At 43.6% G+C, this 17,957-nt stretch overlaps 1 protein-coding gene across 2 annotated transcripts in view; it reads left to right on the top strand.

Annotated features, from left to right (window-relative positions):
• Positions 1 to 17,498: 17,498 nt before the first annotated feature.
• DDAH1 (dimethylarginine dimethylaminohydrolase 1) overlaps positions 17,499 to 17,957 on the top strand; it is a 55,772-nt gene continuing 55,313 nt past the window's right edge. The window contains exon 1 of one of the 2 annotated variants that reach the window (XM_005143088.3): positions 17,499 to 17,827. In XM_005143088.3, coding sequence (XP_005143145.1) covers positions 17,522 to 17,827 — 306 coding nt within the window. In that variant the 5' untranslated portion in view covers positions 17,499 to 17,521. The remainder of the gene's footprint in view (positions 17,828 to 17,957) is intronic. The other variant, XM_031043707.2, reaches the window with a different exon arrangement.

Genomic DNA, 17,957 nt, shown 5'->3' with positions numbered 1-17,957 from the left:
CCCTTTGGGCAGGATTAACTGTTACTCTCTTGTTTCAGTAACTTCTCAATTATTTGATTCTAGCACATGGAGTTTTCCATTTTGGGAGGAAAAAATAAAAGGTGTCCTTTTGACATCTGACTTTACAAAACAATTTCCATCTTGTACCTGCGTGTGCTGAGCTGTGAGGTGACTACCTGGGCACTGGGCAGGAGGGGTGGGAAAGCTGTCCCAGCTGAAGACCCTTGCTCTGCAGGGGTCTTGCAGAAGTGGATTTGACTTCTTTCTTCCCTAGATCAGACACACAGAAAATGCATTAGAGCAATGCTGAACCCTGTGTTTCAGGTCAGATTCTTGCAGAGATATTAATGCTTGAGAAGGTACCCAGCCCTAACCTGCTTCTCCTGCTGGCATCTGAAACATACCAATCCTGTCCCCGCAGTTTTGCTTCTGCTAGTTATTTTAACCTCACCTTCCTGCTCAGTTCTTCCTAGGAAAGTTCCCTTTGGTTCAGCATCAGGCTGTGTAGGCTCAAGGCAGAAAGGTGATCTGCTCTCCCTAAACTCAGTTTTCCTCTGTGGGGAATGACATGGCCTTGGGCTATCACCCGTGCTTTGCAAGTTTGAAATATTGCTTGAAGATGCCAGCATATGCTCCTAGGTGATTGCCTAAATCAGAGTTTTCCTTTGGTGTATTAAAACACAAAGTCCTATGCTTTCAGAAGAGCTTCTAGTCTGGATCAGCTTGCCTAGACTGAAGAGCTTCTAGTCTGGATCAACTTGCCTAGACTGATACTGGTATCAGTACATCTCTGCTTAGCTTTACAGCATGTATCCAGTGGTTGTTATTCATTTTCAGCTCATTTATTGCCTGGTGGGGATGCTCGTCTTATTCCTCATTACTGAGGCAGTACATGTCTTGCAGTATTCCAGCCACAGCTACCCAATGGTGTGGCTTATGTGGATGCTGAGCACTCTTCCTGCACTGCCTTGCTCATCTTCTTTTGCTGATATTTCTTCCCCCATTGTCTCATAAACACACACAGGCATCACCAGCACAGCTCCTCGCTGCTGCTCTGGTAGCAGAGGAGGAAACAGGCTCTGTAATTGCTGTCTTTGATACTTTGTTTTGTAAGACATTAACTCCAAATAGAATAACACATTACAGCCACATAGCAAAGAAATCCTTATAAGCAAGTTAAAGTAAGATCTTAGCTCACTGGAGTACAATTTGAAGCTTAGGAAAACATCAGCCTTTGCACTCTTCTGTATACAGTAAGTCCAGGTCTAGTTTCCAAAACTGACTTTAAATACAAATGAAATACATATTTCACTAGGGATAGGCCTTTTTGTAATCTGCAGAGGTTACAAGGGCAAACTTCAACAACCTCTCAAATGCAGAAGTCTTGACAATAGCTCTGGTGCCTTTTTGGGTGTAGAAACAGGGTAGCAGTATGGTGTGAGGCATTTTGGTATTTAGATATCTGCAAGAGAAATCCAGCAGCCCAAATACTTAAAATGTGTATAATTTCTTGTTTTAATTTCCATCTTCATATGTTCACTTGGAGGCTTCGAGCTTTGGCTCTTTATATTGGTCCAAGAGTCAGCCAGCTAAAATGATACATATGCTAATCACGCTCTGCAGAGTTAACTGGGCATAGGAATAGTATCGTTCCTAATCAGTGTAAGTAAATGTTTATCAAATGCTAGAAACAAATATTGGTAAATCCACTCATGTTCATACCACTTGGAAAAAGAAGTGGCCTTCCCTTTGGTAAACTGGCGGTGCCCAGAAATCTGCTTTAAGGGAAATTCTCCTATTGGAGATGGCACAAGCTTCCTAGACAGATTGCTTGATAATCCAAATTTAATCAAGGCCAACAGCTGAGTGTTTCTGGCAGAAGAGGGGACGGAGAGCAGGGGCCTAGACCACAGGCAGCAGCTTTGGGGTCTGGGCACTGTCTCTGGATGGGGACCGTGGTGGCCATCATCTGAGCAGGGCAGATGAGGGAAAGTGTTTAGCTCCTCCTCAGCCTTCTCATATGTGCAGGAGCCTGTCCTGTTGGCCCAGCCAGCTCCTCTGGCAGCCCTGCACGTGCCCTGGAGATGGGTTAAGATCCCTTGCAGTGTGACATAACTTCTTGAGAAGCTAAAGCAAACAACAGGGCATTACTTTGTTTGCACTGTAAGCGAGCTGGCAAGAATGAGTTTGACAAGGGATTTAAAAGACAAGATGTAGTAAACTGAGCGGAATTAGCAAAACATTTCCTTATGCATAGGAAAGTGGTGCATAGGTGGTGCATAGGAAAGATATTAAAAAAACCCCTGTCTAGGTGAGCCTGAAAGGAACATCAGGGATGTGTATGGAAGAGATGGTGTTAGAGTCTGATGAGACCAGGGCTGGGTTTTCAAAGGAGGAGAATGGAGATCTGCAGATGGTAAAAATGTTTACAGCTACGCCAGAGAGACCTAGGATGGCTTCCACTGGCTTTGGGCTTGCTCCAAGAAACCCAAATCTGATGAAGGAGCATAAGGAGCTACAGTTTTGAGGAATCCCAGAGTTCAAAAGCAACATTTTAAGCCAGTGAGGTGGGGCGGCTGTGTGCCAGAGTGACAGAAGGGACACCATGCATGACCAGGTCAGTCTGGACTTCCTAGAGTTGTAGAGAAAGAAATATCGGACCCTAAATGTATTCTGGGAGGACAAAAGGGTAAGGAAATGGAGGAACTGAAAGTTATCCAACTCTGAGTGCTTGAGTGGAGGAAGAGGTGGGGAGGCTGCTGACATGGGCAAAGCGGGAGGAAGGGAGTTAGGAGGAACATGAGGATCCATTTGCTGCACATGAGTGCTCTGCACAGCTCATCATTGCCTTCCCGCTCCCACTCCTGCCATCTCACACATCTCCATGACAGTTGGCACTGAGCTGCATCCTTGCTGATGGTGGCTGGCAGGTGCCAAGGCCATTTGGGATGTGTCCCAGGGGTGGCAATGCCTGCTGTGGCCAGAGCACGGGTCAAGGGGCTGGAGACAACTGATCTCCACTACTGCTTGCATCAGCTGAGTGGACTTTGGTTTCTGCCTGTCAAAGTGTAGCCTTTCATCAACTCCAACTCCAGCCACAAAGTTTAAAATCTGTTATGGCTCTCATTCAGCACAATTCCACGCCTCTCTTTCTATGTATTTCTAACTTATTTTCATGAAAATAACAAGTTCACAGTGTGTGCTGGGGTTCAGGTATGTATGAAAGGGAATTGCTCTCAACTAAGATGCACACAAAACCCAGCTGTGAAGGTGCTACATCATTTAGAGCAGGCATCCACACTCTTTAATGGAGACAATCCTCTGCACACCCAGACACCATGCTCATAGCTCTGTGTCAGATTACACTGGGTTCTCAAAAGTTATGATTACTCAACAGAAAATAACGCAACAATTTCTAGCCAGCTCTGGATTCTGGGTTGGGTGCAGAAAGCTCATTTACATTTAAATACCCTTAAGCCCCAGAAAGATTTTGAATTCTTCATTATCTTTGGAAAATAGTTTGTGTTTCTTTTCTATGTCTCAAATGTTATTCTCTTATTCACAACTGGCTCTTGTGGTTTCACTGCAAGGCTTCTTATTCACAAGCTGATTCTTTGCATGTTGCTGCTTCTTTCCTAAGCTTGCCTTCTGTTGCAGAAGTCCACCTATTCTTCCAGTCATTTGTCAGGCGTTTCTGTAAACTCTTTCACTGAGCTATGGTATGTGAAAAACATCACAGATTTTCCTAAACCTTTCCAAGACCACCTTTATCTCCACCACCTTTTCCTGTTTTGGTGCTCCTTGTTGTAGCCTGTGGAGTAGCAGTCTGCAGTTACACAGTTATGGGTGGAGTGCTTACTATGGTGGGTTATTTGTGATATGTTTGGGTTTGCCAGGATGATTCTGTGTTAACAGGTTTTTTTAATAGCTGACCTTTAAAGTCCAAAGGCCGTGTTTATGAATGACTCAGCCTACTCTCAGTGTGGCTGGAGATTACAGCGTGCCAACAAAAGCCAAAGCATAGTTCTCCCATGTAACTTCTTGAGAAAGCAGTATTTGCCTCTGGCATTCACCAAGGGACCTTTCCCTTTGTGTGCAGGAGGAAAATAGGGCAGGCTACAATAAAAGGCATTGTTGGTCCCAGCATGCAAAGAATGATGATCTAAGAACTGAAATAATAGAGAAGTGTCGGGAGGGAATTTAGTTCACAAACATGCCAGGATAGCCTTAGGCTTACTCAAGTTTTGATTCAAGCTTCTCATTCTTCTAAAATTCTTTCCAGGCCAAAATGGATTAAATAGTTGCAAATCTTCAATCATTCAGCTTTTCCCTGGATCACTGTTTGAGGATGGTCTTGCTGTGTTGCCATTTCAGCCACCAGTTCCTCAATGACAGTAAACCCTGAGGAATCACAGGATATGTACTCCTGTGCTATGATTAGGATCTGTCTCCTCAAATTCCATCCTCAAGGTCTCTTCAGGGGGGGCCTTCTTGCTTTGTGTCCTGGTGAGTATCTGTCACAATAGACAGCAAGTATGACCAAGTATTGCACCCAACATGTGCACAGCAGGTTACAAGCTACTGTTTCTATGGACCTGGTTTCCAGACCAGAGTACTGCCTGACAGCTGTGCGTACAAATCATTGCAAACAGGAGAAGAAAACTGGGCTTATTCTAACATACCTAGAGATATGCTGCCAGAAAAAAAGTGTTCAATGGTGTAGTTTTTCTTCTCTTGCTAGTCCTATTGGGATGTTGCCCAGCTGAACTGACAACAAAGTAATAGTGGTAGCAGTAGTATTAGTAGTAATAATAATAATAATAAACCCCCACATAGGTATTGTTTATTTTTCTCCCTAAACCTCTTTTTTTAAAAATAAAGTCTCTTTAAAAAATCAGATTATATCTCTTTTCCCCCTCTTTATCCCTACTAAAAGCCCTTAGGAGCTAATGCCAGGCAAGAATCTGTGGTAGCAGCTAAATGTAAAAACTGTGTAATTTATGTGCCGTGGCCCAATCAAATATAATTACAAACCATGTTCACAGTGCTGCAAATTACAGAGCACTTCACCAGTATGGGAGATGGCACATTGCCTATTGTGATAGATGATCCCACACCTAGAATTGACTGGCAGCCTTTATAAAATAGCAAGGCATCCCTTTTGTGCCTGGCTGATGAAGGACAGATGGTCTTTTTCACCTGCAAGGAAGATTCACATCAGGCTTTATTTGCAGTAGTCTATGTGCATATGAATTATCTGTATCAAAAGAGGAACGTATATGTCATTTGTTGGTGAACTATACTGCATCGAGATGAAGATGTTTAACTATTTCTTGCATCAACAGTAGTACCAGCTGTTCAATAATTTCTCTTTCTTTGATGATGGTGATCATTTTCATTAGTTCTAAGGCACCCTTCTGCTTCTCTGGCCCTGTAAATTCATTTATACCTGCCTTTAAGACCTCTCTGCCCTTCCAGAACAGTGCAGCAGGGGCTGAGGATAAATGAAAATCAAAGCACTATTAAAGAGAGAAAAAAAAAGAGCATAACACAAGTTAATACTCTTTAATTTTCATAATACTCTTTTTAACCCTCCTCCTCCTTAGAAGTTCATGTGTAAATTGGAAGGTTATGGGGAATGATGGATTCTGTCTTACCTTTCCTTTTCTCCCATAGCCTGTTCGTTCATTGGTGAATATAGTTGGAAGCTGTTCAGCTTATTTTGTGGCTTGATTAAGATAATCTGACCATTTTGTGCAAGCACAAGGTGATTTATACAGCACAATATTTGGGCATTGTGGTCTAGAGCTTTCAGGCTAAATGGGATGCTATTTTACCGTTGTCTTTGGGAGGCCTTGCTCTTGGATCCACAGGTTCTTAATGGGTTTTCCCAATTTAATTCATAATAAAGTGATAATCATGATGATAAAATAAGAGGCCTGAGATTTTAGTGGCTTTTTTCTTCACTATGCTTTGCACAGCTCCATATTCAGACCTGAATTATTAAAGGCTTCTGAAAAAAAACCACGTATTTTGATCAAGGACAATTAGGAGTTGTTCCTGGAAACTGTTTTCACTGCTCAAGCTCAGCTGTCCATTAGTTACTTTTCTTTATGCTGCACCAAATATATGCCAGTAACATTAAAGAGATTATGAAGCTTTATGAGAAATTTTTGCTACATTGGCCATTACAAGGGAAGTTTTTATCTCTTAGAACCCAGGCCTGCTTCAGTTCACAAAGGATGGATGGATTAACACTGTATTGACAAATGCATCGAATAGAGGGTTTGATTTCCAGTGTCTGGAGAGGATGTGGGGAAGTTTGTTGTGAGTAAAAGAAACAAGTGGCTGAAGAACCAGCAGCAGGAGGCAATAATTAATAGAAAATGCCATGTGCAGGGCAGGGTGGGCAGCAAAATTCGATGGGAGGTGGAAGAGGGGGAGGGGAGATGCTACCTGAAAGGGTCTTGTGAAAACACCTGTGTGGCACAGGGGCTGGTGGCCATTGTGGGGCATCCATGGGGCATTGGGAGGATCACTCACTGATGGAGCCAGGTGGCAGCAAGTGTGTTAAGAAAAATACCTAAGTTCCAGCAACAGCAGGAGGCCTGACTGTAATGAGCTTAATGAATGTGACACAAAGGATGTTTCAGGTAGAAGGAGAAATGTGGGATTTCTTGTGTGTGTAATTAGGACACTTGGCAGCTAGGTAAGCTTTAATTGCCATACAAAGCTCCCAGTCTTGCCAAAGAATGAAGAGTGAAGAGAGCTATTGATTTCCATCTGGGCAAACAATTTACTTCTTAGTGCTCATCAGCCTGATGTGTATCTTCATTCCCTGTCACTGCTGTGTGCAAGCTAAAGCTGCTTTCATCGGTGCATTTCAGGTGGGGGCTCAGTTGAATATGTGGCTAGAATTGCAAGTCGTTAACAGTAGAAACTGCCTCACTTAGCACACTGGCAGTGCACAGTGTGCTCAGAGTCTTGGAAAATCTCCACATTTCTAGATCTTTATATAGTGTCTCAGTGCTGTAGCATCCAGTTGCTTCCCAAAAATAAAATAGGCACAGAAGGAGCCTTCTTCCTCTACTCAATGGGAGCAAGGCAATGCTTGTTTTATATGATACATGTTTGTTTATAAATGTGGTGTTACTGAGCAGAGGACTAGATCAAAGAAGTGGATTTTGCATTTCACTTTGAAGACACAGATGTCCATAGTCAACATGATCTCTTTTGGAGGCAGCTTCCAAATTTCGTGGGCTAAATGCCACATTTTTGCCCTGTTGTTGGCAGTTTCATTGTTGCAGAGGCATATAGCTAGTGCAGGTCATGATTTTGAAACAGAGGCACAATGGTAAAACTTGTATGCAGACCCATAGTGTAGCGATTTAATTAGAAAAAGAAATTATGGTATTTTGGGGAAAAAGGTTAAGAAGAGAGGAAGAGGAGGCAGAATTACCTTTGCAAAGCTATAAAAAAAAACAGACTTGCTGCAACTTGCAGTAGGCAAAAGCATCATTAGGCAGGAACAGATTTTTGTACAACTAATCAATCTTGCATTGTGCATGTAATGGGGATCAGTGTGCCCATGCAGCATAGATATGTCTGTATGGTTTTGTGAAATGAAAAAAAAATGGTTGGAATAATGATTTCCCTTCTGTTGAGGAATGGCTAATTAGCCAAATGGTAATATTCAGCAGATGCATGTAGAAAATTCCATCGTATAGAGCCCCAGGGGCACTGGGCACTACATAGTAAAATAATCAATAGTCAATACTAAAAATTTTTAGAAGTACCCAATCCTGACAAAATTGTTTGTATAAATGCACAAAGGGTAGGTTTTTATTTTGCTCATGTTTTGGCATGGAGCGATTTCACTAGAATGACTCTGCGCTGACAGCAATGACAGGGTGGAATTGGCCTTCAGGTAGTTATATATTGAGTAAGTGGGGAAAAGTTAGGTGATAGCCTATAAAATGAAAACAGTACTTGACTAATGTTTAAAACGTATTAATCTAAAAATAATATAGCCTGATATGTTTTATATTTTAAAAGTGGTTTTTTCCTGATTTACAGGGGAAGAAATGCCTAACATGGATTAATATGGTTATTGACTAGTTGTATCCTGATTTTTTTAATTTTTTTTTTGTTTAAGAAAGATTAACTTGATGTACTAGGACCAAAAAGAAAAGATAATCCTAGAAACAGTGATTTATTTCCTGTTGACTTCAGTAACTAATCCAGTTAAAATAGCCAGTACTGTAAGGCAAGCCTTATGTGTGGATAAGATAGTAGAGATAAAAAAGGCAAGTTTTACATTCATACTTGCCAAATTTAAGAAAGGAAAATGATGCATTATTTGTTGGTTGAGTAGATCTTGAATTCCATGTTGCGCTATTAAAGTATTTTTAAATTGTGATGTCACTGCTTCATTACTTTTGTATGTGGATATCTCCCTTTCTTATCAGGAGATGACAATATATGCAGCAAAAGTCATCTGGTACTTCAGACAGCTGTTAAAATATGACAGTTACTGAAGTCCCTTTGGTTTTCAGTGTTGGATTATACTCTTATTTTATACGCAGAGCACTTCTACTGTTTGTAACAAAACACTTTCCACATGACACTGTCTTGTCACCTTCACTGTTTCTGGAGAGACTGTGAGAAATGACTCATGGTGTGGTGTGCCCTACTTAAGATACTTCAGATACTGCTATTTCCCAAGTGCTTCCCCAAGCCTTTGACTTTCAGATCTTGAAAGAAAAGTACCCATAGGTGGAAATGCCTGAAACCATTAGTTATCTTTAAAAAGACATCTTTCTCTTGTGAAAAATAAGTAAGATAATGCTTTTCCTTCTGCTGTTAAAAAAATAAGTAGTTTGATATTTGTCGTGGTTTAAACCAAATCCTCACAGTACTCTCACTCACTCCCCCCCTTGCTCCCCCAACTCCCGGAGAGTTAGGAAGGAGAATCCAAAAAATGTAGCCCCCACGGGTTGAGATAAGAACGGTTTAATAGCTAAGGTATAACATAAATCACTACTGCCATTACTACTACAAATAATAATGATAAAGCCAATAACAAGCGAAAAGAATACAACACCTCACCAGCCACCGACCCATAACTCACTCCACCCTGCCCGGCCGAGCACCCCGTGCTCCCTCCTCCATTTCCCTCCAGAGCTCCACCCCTCCAGCTCCCTCTCCCAGTTGCCTCCTGGGCATCACGTGCTATGGTATGAAATACCTTATTGGCTAGCCTGGGTCAGGTGTCCTGTCTCTCCTTCCTCCCAGCCTCCCCTCCTCCCTGGCAGAGCACGTGCTCAGAAAAGGCCCTGAACAAAGACACCCTCAAAACATGCTCGCTATCAAGCAACTGTTCCCAGCCCAGAAGTCAAAACACAGCACTGCACCAGCTACCAAGAAGGAGAAACATGACTGCTATGGCTGAACCCATGACAATATTGCTTGTAACTGAAAGGCATAAAAAAGTACATAGTTCCATTCCTGTCATTAATGCATCTGTTAAAGTGAGGAGATAATTATACTTTAGATCTATCTATTCTCTGAAGCTACAGCCATAGTCATTAAATAATTGTATTTTATCTACATGCACAATAGAATTTCTTCCATCTCCACTTACTATGCTCATTACCTTGTGGTATTTCTTCTCTGATCCTGAAGGGAATAAGAATATGAGCATTTTGAGGTACTAGTTAATCTGTATGTATTTATAGCAGTAAGAAATAGAACTGCCAAAATGCATGAAATATAGTTTTCTGTTACTGCTTTCGGAGAAATCAAGGACAGCTATCTGCTTTCAGTGCTGATTTTATCTTTGCAGTTATGCTGCGAAAGGCACCCTCTTCAATTGATTTCACAAACACATTTCAAACAGAATTGAATTTACATGGTCAGAAAAGGCATTGGCAAGCATATTCGCTATGTGAACGGGCTTCTCCAGCAGTTTATCAAGACAACATTCATTCTTTTCCAGTTAATGTGGCTGCCAGTGTTTCTATGTCTTCCTAAAACCAAAGCAGTTGGATTTTCATAAAATAATAAGTTGCTATCAAATGTAGAATGATAGAGATTTTGAAATATCAACAGAACAGGTGGAAGTATGAGCATCGGTGCAGAAGAGCTGCAGAACAGCAAAGTAATTTACAGCTCATCACAAGTCCTCAGGATTTTTGGGGGGGAGAAGAGAGGGGAAGGAAGAGTTGTACCCCTCATTTTCAAGACAACACAAGAAAAGGTGGACAAGGACTTTTACTGGTGTAACTAGGCAGTTTTCTGGAGCTGAATACAGCTGTGTGATTCCCATAGAACTAAATGGGAGGAGCTATTTTTTGGTCGAATTCCTGCTTTGATCTACCTTTTTGCTCTTTGTGATTGGAATATGCTGAGGTGGTAATCTTCATTTTGAATCATGCTGATCTCTGGAAGAATTTAGACCGAGCCTGTGAAACCTGAGCGCTGGGCTTCAGGGCAACTGAAGCAGCAGCTCTATGAAGGTCAACAAGAAGAGCTGTGGAGATCTGCAAATGTATGAACCCTACATATGTATGTATGAAATAGGAATCAACCAACTAGTTTCACAGTCTACAAATAATATATTGGAATGCACTAGCATGACCATGGCCAGTAAATGGTAAGTAATTATTATCTCCCTCCAATGGATACTGATGAGATCGTATCTGGAATACCGTGTCCAGCCTAGGGCTCCTTGGTCAAGAGAGACATTGAGAAATTGGACATTGGGCTGCAGAGGATGACCAAGGTGATTAGGGGTCTGAAGTACATGGCTTGGAAGGAGGTTTAGGGAGCTGGGCTTGGTTGGTTTTGAAGAGAGAAGGCTAAGAAAGAGCTAATAACAACTTATGGGTACTTGAAAGGCAGTTACAAACACAGTGGAGACAAATTCTTCTCTTTAGGTGCTGAGGATAAATCAGGCAGAAGTTGCAGCTTGAGAGGTTCAAAGTGGACATCAGGAAAAGGTTCTCCCATAGAAGTTTCAGCTCAGCGTTCTCTCACCATCAACAGTTAGGTGGTATCAAGGGTGCCTCATCTCCTGCTGGTTTATCTTGTGAAGGCAGTGCCCTCTGTGCTGCCTCTGGTCCCCATTGTATGTGGTGGCACTAGTTGTCAGGGAAATTGTGGGGAGTAGGAGTTCTGTCCCCTTCTAAACTGCACCTTAACTGCTCAATGTCTTAATTTGTTTTCAGCTGGTGCATTAAGAGGCATCCAGAAACCTCTCAGCTGAGTGATAAAGAACAACATAAGTTCAAATAGAACAAACCCACTGCCTCCTCAAGCCTTCCAACCAGTGTCACTCCCTGTGTACTACCCACTTCCTGGGGAAGCACCTACCCATTGTTCCCCTATGGAGGGGCAAACAGCTTTTCTTTTGGAGAAGAAAAGATAATTTCACATCTATTCTGTGAAGAATTGCCACCAGCCTTGGAAACATTAATACTGAAGTAAATCTGTGTATCTTTTCATGTTTTATAGCTTCTTAACTCTGACACTTAGGACACCACATTAATACACTTGGTTAAAAAGCCTAGTACAAATCTTTCACTTTCATAGCTTCATTTGTGATGTATCAATCTGTTTGTCTCTAGCACTAATCTTACTGCCAAGGAAGCTGGCAAAAGAACTGCTTGCCCTTTGCTTGTACACAAGGAAAACCACAAAGTTGTTGACTCATGTGCTTACACAGACATACAGAGATATGTGTCTTTCTATAGTCTCTTTCTTGTGGATAAAAAAGCTAATTCCACTTTAACAAGTTGCATATAAAATTAACACCAAAAATCCATGAAGCATGTACAAATCAAGGCAACAGATGCCTAACTGATAAGAAAAGCTGGGAATTCATTCTCGGGCAGCTGGGTCCTGGAAGAAATGGGAAATACAGACTAAGAAAGCAAGAAATGCTACAGCCAAATGTCATTGCATCTCACTGCTGAGCTTGCAAGGACTTTTGAGGCCATGAAAGGCAAGGACAGCCTGCCATACCTGCGGGTGCTGCCAGCCGGTCAGCTGGCTCCATAGAAAAGGGGAAAGGAGACTTAGGATAAATATTAAAAAGCAACTCCCATTAGCCTGCAATAGGCTTGGGTTGTTTAGAAAATATTAACCTGCATCAATCAGCACTTTTAAAGCTTTTTTTAGGGAATAAAGGTATAGTTTTGGTGGAAGACTTGAAGGGGAGAAAAAAACCCAGCACATGCATTATACCTTTTGTATCAGTGCAGACCAGCTTAACAGCTATGATTTACCAAAGACTTTATCCCACCCTTCCTTCAGGCAATCTTTCTATGCTGCCTAGGGGGGTTCCTGCAGCACCTCACAGCAGCTGGTTTTAGACCCATGAGACCCACTGAACAGTAACCGTGTAAGTGCAAATGGCATGAGCCCCCTTCTACTGCTGGAGCTGATGCTTTCTTGCCAAGCTGATAAAATAGCATACTTTATTAAAAACGCTGACTGATAGAAGGAAAAGTCTTACTGTCTAATTGTCCCAGGGCAGCCACAAGAAGAACAATTTACAAAGCACTTATCCTAGCTCTGTCTCCTCTTTCTCTCCTGCCCGGCGTAGCATTTCTGGCATATTTCTGGGAATGATGTCCATCAGGGAAATAAATGGTGTCTTTCTATTCTTTACTGTAAGAGAGATGGCAACTATCATAGTTCAGCATAAATTTCCAGGCAGTACTAATCTGCCTGGGAAAAAAATAACAATTTTCAGTCATGATCATCTGAACCTGTGGTACCCAATCCATGCTCCTTTTAACAATTCAGCAGGTATCTTTTTCCCTGTAGAGAAGGAAGGGCAGAAGTGGATGTAAATCACAGTGAAGGTGAGGAGGTAGGAGCACATGAGGTAAATGGTAACAGTCCTGCAGCTCCCTCCCCAGTGATCTGTTTGCTCAGTCAAGTGAATCCAAACGTTGATCTTGGTTGTTCTAGTGCAACATATTGTAACAAAGCACGTGGGAAGACTATAAATGTGAGGAATGTCCTGTGCCTCTGCATGCTGTCCAGGCTCCTTGGTGCCATGTCCCAGGGCAACAATGCTGCCAAAGCTGTCTTTTAAAGAATCATCCTTTGACAGCTCGGTCTCCCAACAACTGCATAGCCATCAGCTCATGGATATTCCGCCTTCTCTGGAGGATGCAAAATGCCAGCTGAGAAAACACCCTGTCTATTATCCAGTAGAAGACAAAACAAATACTGTGTTCTCCTGAACTATATATAGGATTAATCTAACCCTACCAAAACTCTATGAGATAGCTTGGGTCCCACTCAGGCAAGGGAAAATGCTGCTTCCCAAAAGGATTTCTCTACAGGCTGGCAGATGCACTCTTGATTTCTGTTATCCAGAAGAGATTGGTCTCCTCTTCCATGGGTGATCTATTACATAAAGGATAGATAGTGGACAAAATCTGTTCAGCAATGCAAAAACACTCCAGAGCTTGTCCATGCGGTAGGGTGAAGTGCATTGTTGCCTAATGTCTTTAACTCCTCTAAACGAGGAGCCCTGACAATTATTTAGTATAAATACTAATTCACTAAATCACTGTGGAGTTTTGTATTACAGTAGCAGAGCAGAAATTGAAAACTTTTGTCAACTACCTGGGTGAAAAACCCTGAGCTGCTTTTTGTGTATCTAAAGCATTAGTAAAGTAACATTTTTCTTTTGTATGACTGTAGACCTGATCCTGTATCTTTACTAAGATACATCCATTGATGATAATGATGATAAAGCAGTGTTTGCTTCTGTTAATAATGGCATTTGGCTATGCAGTAGTTGCATGTTTTTTCATTGAGCTGAAGAAATCACTTAAACCCATATTCCTTTAAAAGGTGAAATTCAGTATCTCCCCATCTTTCTGGTACAGATTCCCATTGCCATAACAGGCTGTACTGGTGACTGAATGGCTCAGTTGCTCTCTTGTCCTGGCTTTTCACTATCTCAAGTTTCAAGTAGCATTTCATTAATAGTGTGAGATGTCCATTAGAGCTTCAAAGCCAGTGGTGGTGTTCCAACACCTGCAAGTGATGAGAAGTGCATTCAGCCTTTGCAGCCAGATCTTTCTCTAACTTCTTAAGAAGACCTGGTATAGAGGTTGCCTGTTCTTCCCAGGCAGTCTTTTACTGTGCTTATTGTTATACAGTTTTCCATACTTTTGCTTGCTACAATTGAGGTCCCTTGCTTGCCCCCTTCCTTGTGGAAATTATTCCCTTCATCTTTGTGGTGGTTTTTACATAGCTGCAGACTGTTCTCAAATCATAGCTGTAAGATAAAAATAAAGAGAATCTTACCAATATGCTTCTACTGACTGCCAAATGGATGAAGTTCCACTCAGTGTATTGGTGACTTCTGTCATAACATTTAAACCCTATCTCCAGTTTCAATATCTATCCTTTCCTGCTGACAGTGAATGCACTATTCACATATGCATTCTCAAGAGCATTTTGCAAAACAATTTTCATCTCACTGTCACTGCCAGTAGATGACTGTGTCGTGTCACTCACAAGACACCTGGATTTGCATCCTTTTCTGTATGAAGCATTTTCTCCTTCCTATATACAACTTTTTGTGATACTGCTGAAGTGCTCTGCAGTCCATTTTCTTTTACAAGCATAGTTTTCATTGCTCTTCATGAATTCCATAGCGTGACACGGCTTTTTTCTTTGCTGGGGGGCAGCTGTGCCCTTTTACACTAGCCTTTTCAGCAAGACAAAATTACAGGAAAATACTGAATATAGAATCATAGAATGGTTTGGGTTGGAAAGGACCGTAAGATCATCCAGTTCCAACCCCCCTGACACGGGCAGGGATGCCTTGCACTAGACCATGTTGCCCAAGGTTCTGCCGAACCTGGCATTGAACTCCAGGGATGGAGCACTTACCACTTCTCTGGGCAACCTGTTCCAGTGCCTCCCCACCCTCACAGTAAAGAACTTCCTTACATCTAATCTGAACTTCCCCTGTTTGAGCTTGAACCCATCACCTCTTGTCCTGTCACTACAGTCCCTGACAAAGAGTCCCTCTCTAGCATCCACAGTAGACAAGCAATATAAAGCAAGGTAGACAACAAATACTGTGTGGATGACTGTAGCTGACTCATTTTGTATTACTGCATATGATGAATTAAAACAGCACTCCTGCAAGACTGTGTGAGCACATTCTATTATACAATGTTAATTTGTGAGTAAATTGATATTTTGTTAATTTTTGTTATTCTTACTATAAATACAATCTTCCTTTAGGTGCATATTGTTCCTAGGTTGTTAATGATACCTTTCTGTTTAACATAAATAATAGAACAATCACAGTCAGCAAACAGATCCTCATTTGAATTTAAACTGCACTGTTTTGTACATTTATGGAAATACAGGTGACTTTTTTTCCTGTTACTGTAGTCGTTCCTTCTGTAACCTTGTCTAAATAGCTGATGTTTTGTATTTCCAAAACACACTGTATTTGTAGCATACCATTATCTCATATCATGGAATCTCATACAGGAATCCTTCTTCCTCCAGCCTTGTCTCCCACAACACAGAAAGGTATTGGGAAGCTGTCAGAAGCAATCCCTGACCAGCTCCCAGGAGCAGCCTTGGCCCCTGAAGTCAGCCTGAGCTGGTGGCAATGCCTCTGGGCAAACCTCACTGTCCCAGCGTATCACATAAGTACTAGGTGACTGTGGCATCACCTCAGAACATATGCTCTTGTAATCTCTGTGAGATCTAAAAATTGTCACCACTTATAAACTCGTATTTATAGATGCCAAGAAAATCTGTATTAACTAGAACTTTTTGATCCATTGGCTGCTAGAACAATTATTTTCAATGCCTTTTCAGATAGGAACCCTGGCAATTGTTTTTTAACTACAGAAAGATAGTGGCACTTTTACTTCTGGCTAAAAATCACTCTAACAAACAGCAAACCGAAGTGTGGCAATGGCTACATCTCAAATGTGTAGTTAGTTGAAATAAGCTTTAATGTCTGTGGGAGGACCAAGCATTACAGCAGTCTAACACCATTTGTAGTGGTTTCTCAAGAATTTGAAATGTCCTACATGATAGCAACCTGTTCATTTGTTTAATATCTGCACATTATTGAGTGAATGACTCAGATAACTGTGCTTGTGCACCTTAAGTAAAGGCAGCCTTTACCAGATATTTGAAGAACTTGTGGAAAATGCAGATGAAAATCTAGCCAGCTGCCATTTTGGAAACACATCTTGGTATTTCATTTGTGGTATTCCCTAGCCATATTCCCACATGCTGAACCTGTGCTATCTGTGATAACCAAAGGCAGCTGCCTGGGTTTTGTCTGAGCACTGAAGGGGGCACATGGAGCTGTGCGCTGCTGGCACCCCCTCCGGTGACTCCCTTCCATCATTTGGAAGAGCCCTGCTGATGAAAGAAGAGCTGGAAGGAAAATGGATGCTCCTCCTTTCTCCCTTTCTGCTCCAGTGAGGAGAGACCTCAGAGGTACTTGGGAGACCGCCCACAGCAGTAACCCAGGCCTGGTGCTGTCCGTGCATGTTCGGTGCCCAGCGCCTCACTTGCCTCCTGCCTGGAAGACAGATGTGTGAGCAGAAAGGGCTGACCCTTGTGTGAGATGACTTCAAGTCAGGATAAAACTTGGGGAAAATGAAATGGGGAGAGATAAGAGCTTCTTTAAGGGGAAAGGGTGGAAAATGTTCATTGTTTCGGTCTCTGAAGCAAAACACTGCTGCCCCCTTTACCCCACACAGGTGGAAACTTTGGCATTGTGAAAGAGGTGGACACGCTCTACCATGTAAAAAGCCATGACAAGGAGTTGGGATGTGATTGGGCTTATCTCATCTGGATCTGTATTTGGAACTGTTTTCATAATGGGATATTCCTTGGCCACACAGCCGAGCTGCTTGTTCTACCACCGGGAAGCCACAGGGAGCCAAGGCACCAAGCAAGCCTAAGGCACACCCAAGCAGGAAGGATGAGCAACCTCACCCCTGCTCGGACAGAGTTCGAATGAGCCTAGAAATGCTCATTCAGGGCAGCTGTTTGCACTGTGTCAGCGCAATTACGTGTTCATACACAGCTATGTGAAATTCCTACGTACAAAAGCGCTGCCCCTCAACCCGCGCTGTGGTACCGGAGCCCTGGGGCACGCACGGGCAGCCCCGAGGCCCTGTCCTGGGACAAGCGCCTCGACCTTCAGCTGGAGGTTCCACCGCAGCTGCGGGGCTCCCGGGCTGAACCAGAGGTGGTGCCGCCGCTCCCGCCCGCCGCCCAGGTAAGCGGCTCCCTGCGGGGGGCTGCCAATGGCGCGGCCCGGCCGCCGCCGCCAGCCAATGGGAGCGCGCTTGGCGGCGGCCCCATGGAAATGTGCCTGGTGGGGAGCCAATGGGGCGCGGCCGGGCCTCGGGCGGCGCTTTATCAGCTGCCAGGGCCGGCGGCGGTTGCGGCTGGTCGTCCGTTTCGCCATCCTTCCCTCAGTGCTCCGCCGTGCAGCATGGCCGGGCTGGGTGGCGGCCCTGCCGCTTTCGGGCGCTGCACGCACGCCGTGGTGCGGGCGCTGCCCGAGTCGCTGTGCCGGCAGGCGCTGCGCAGAGCGGCGGGGCCCGAGGTAGACTTCGCCCGCGCGGAGCGGGAGCATCAGCTGTACGTGGGTGTGCTGCGGAGCAAGCTGGGGCTGCAGGTGCTGGAGCTGCCTGCCGATGAGAGCCTCCCCGACTGCGTCTTCGTGGAGGATGTGGCCGTGGTGTGCGAGGAGACGGCGCTCATCACTCGCCCAGGCGCGGCCAGCCGCAGGAAGGAGGTACGGTGCTGTCCGGTATGGCCCGGTCTGGCGGGGGCTACGGGACCGGCACCCGCACCGCACAGGTGGGGTCGGAGCAGCCGCGCCGTCGGGCGTGTCCCCGGACCCGCTCCAGAGCCCTGGCGGCAGC

Source organism: Melopsittacus undulatus, chromosome 6, assembly GCF_012275295.1.
Source record: "Melopsittacus undulatus isolate bMelUnd1 chromosome 6, bMelUnd1.mat.Z, whole genome shotgun sequence".
In the NCBI taxonomy this organism is placed as follows: Eukaryota; Metazoa; Chordata; class Aves; order Psittaciformes; family Psittaculidae; genus Melopsittacus; species Melopsittacus undulatus.
This window is presented reverse-complemented; position numbering and strand designations above follow the sequence as displayed.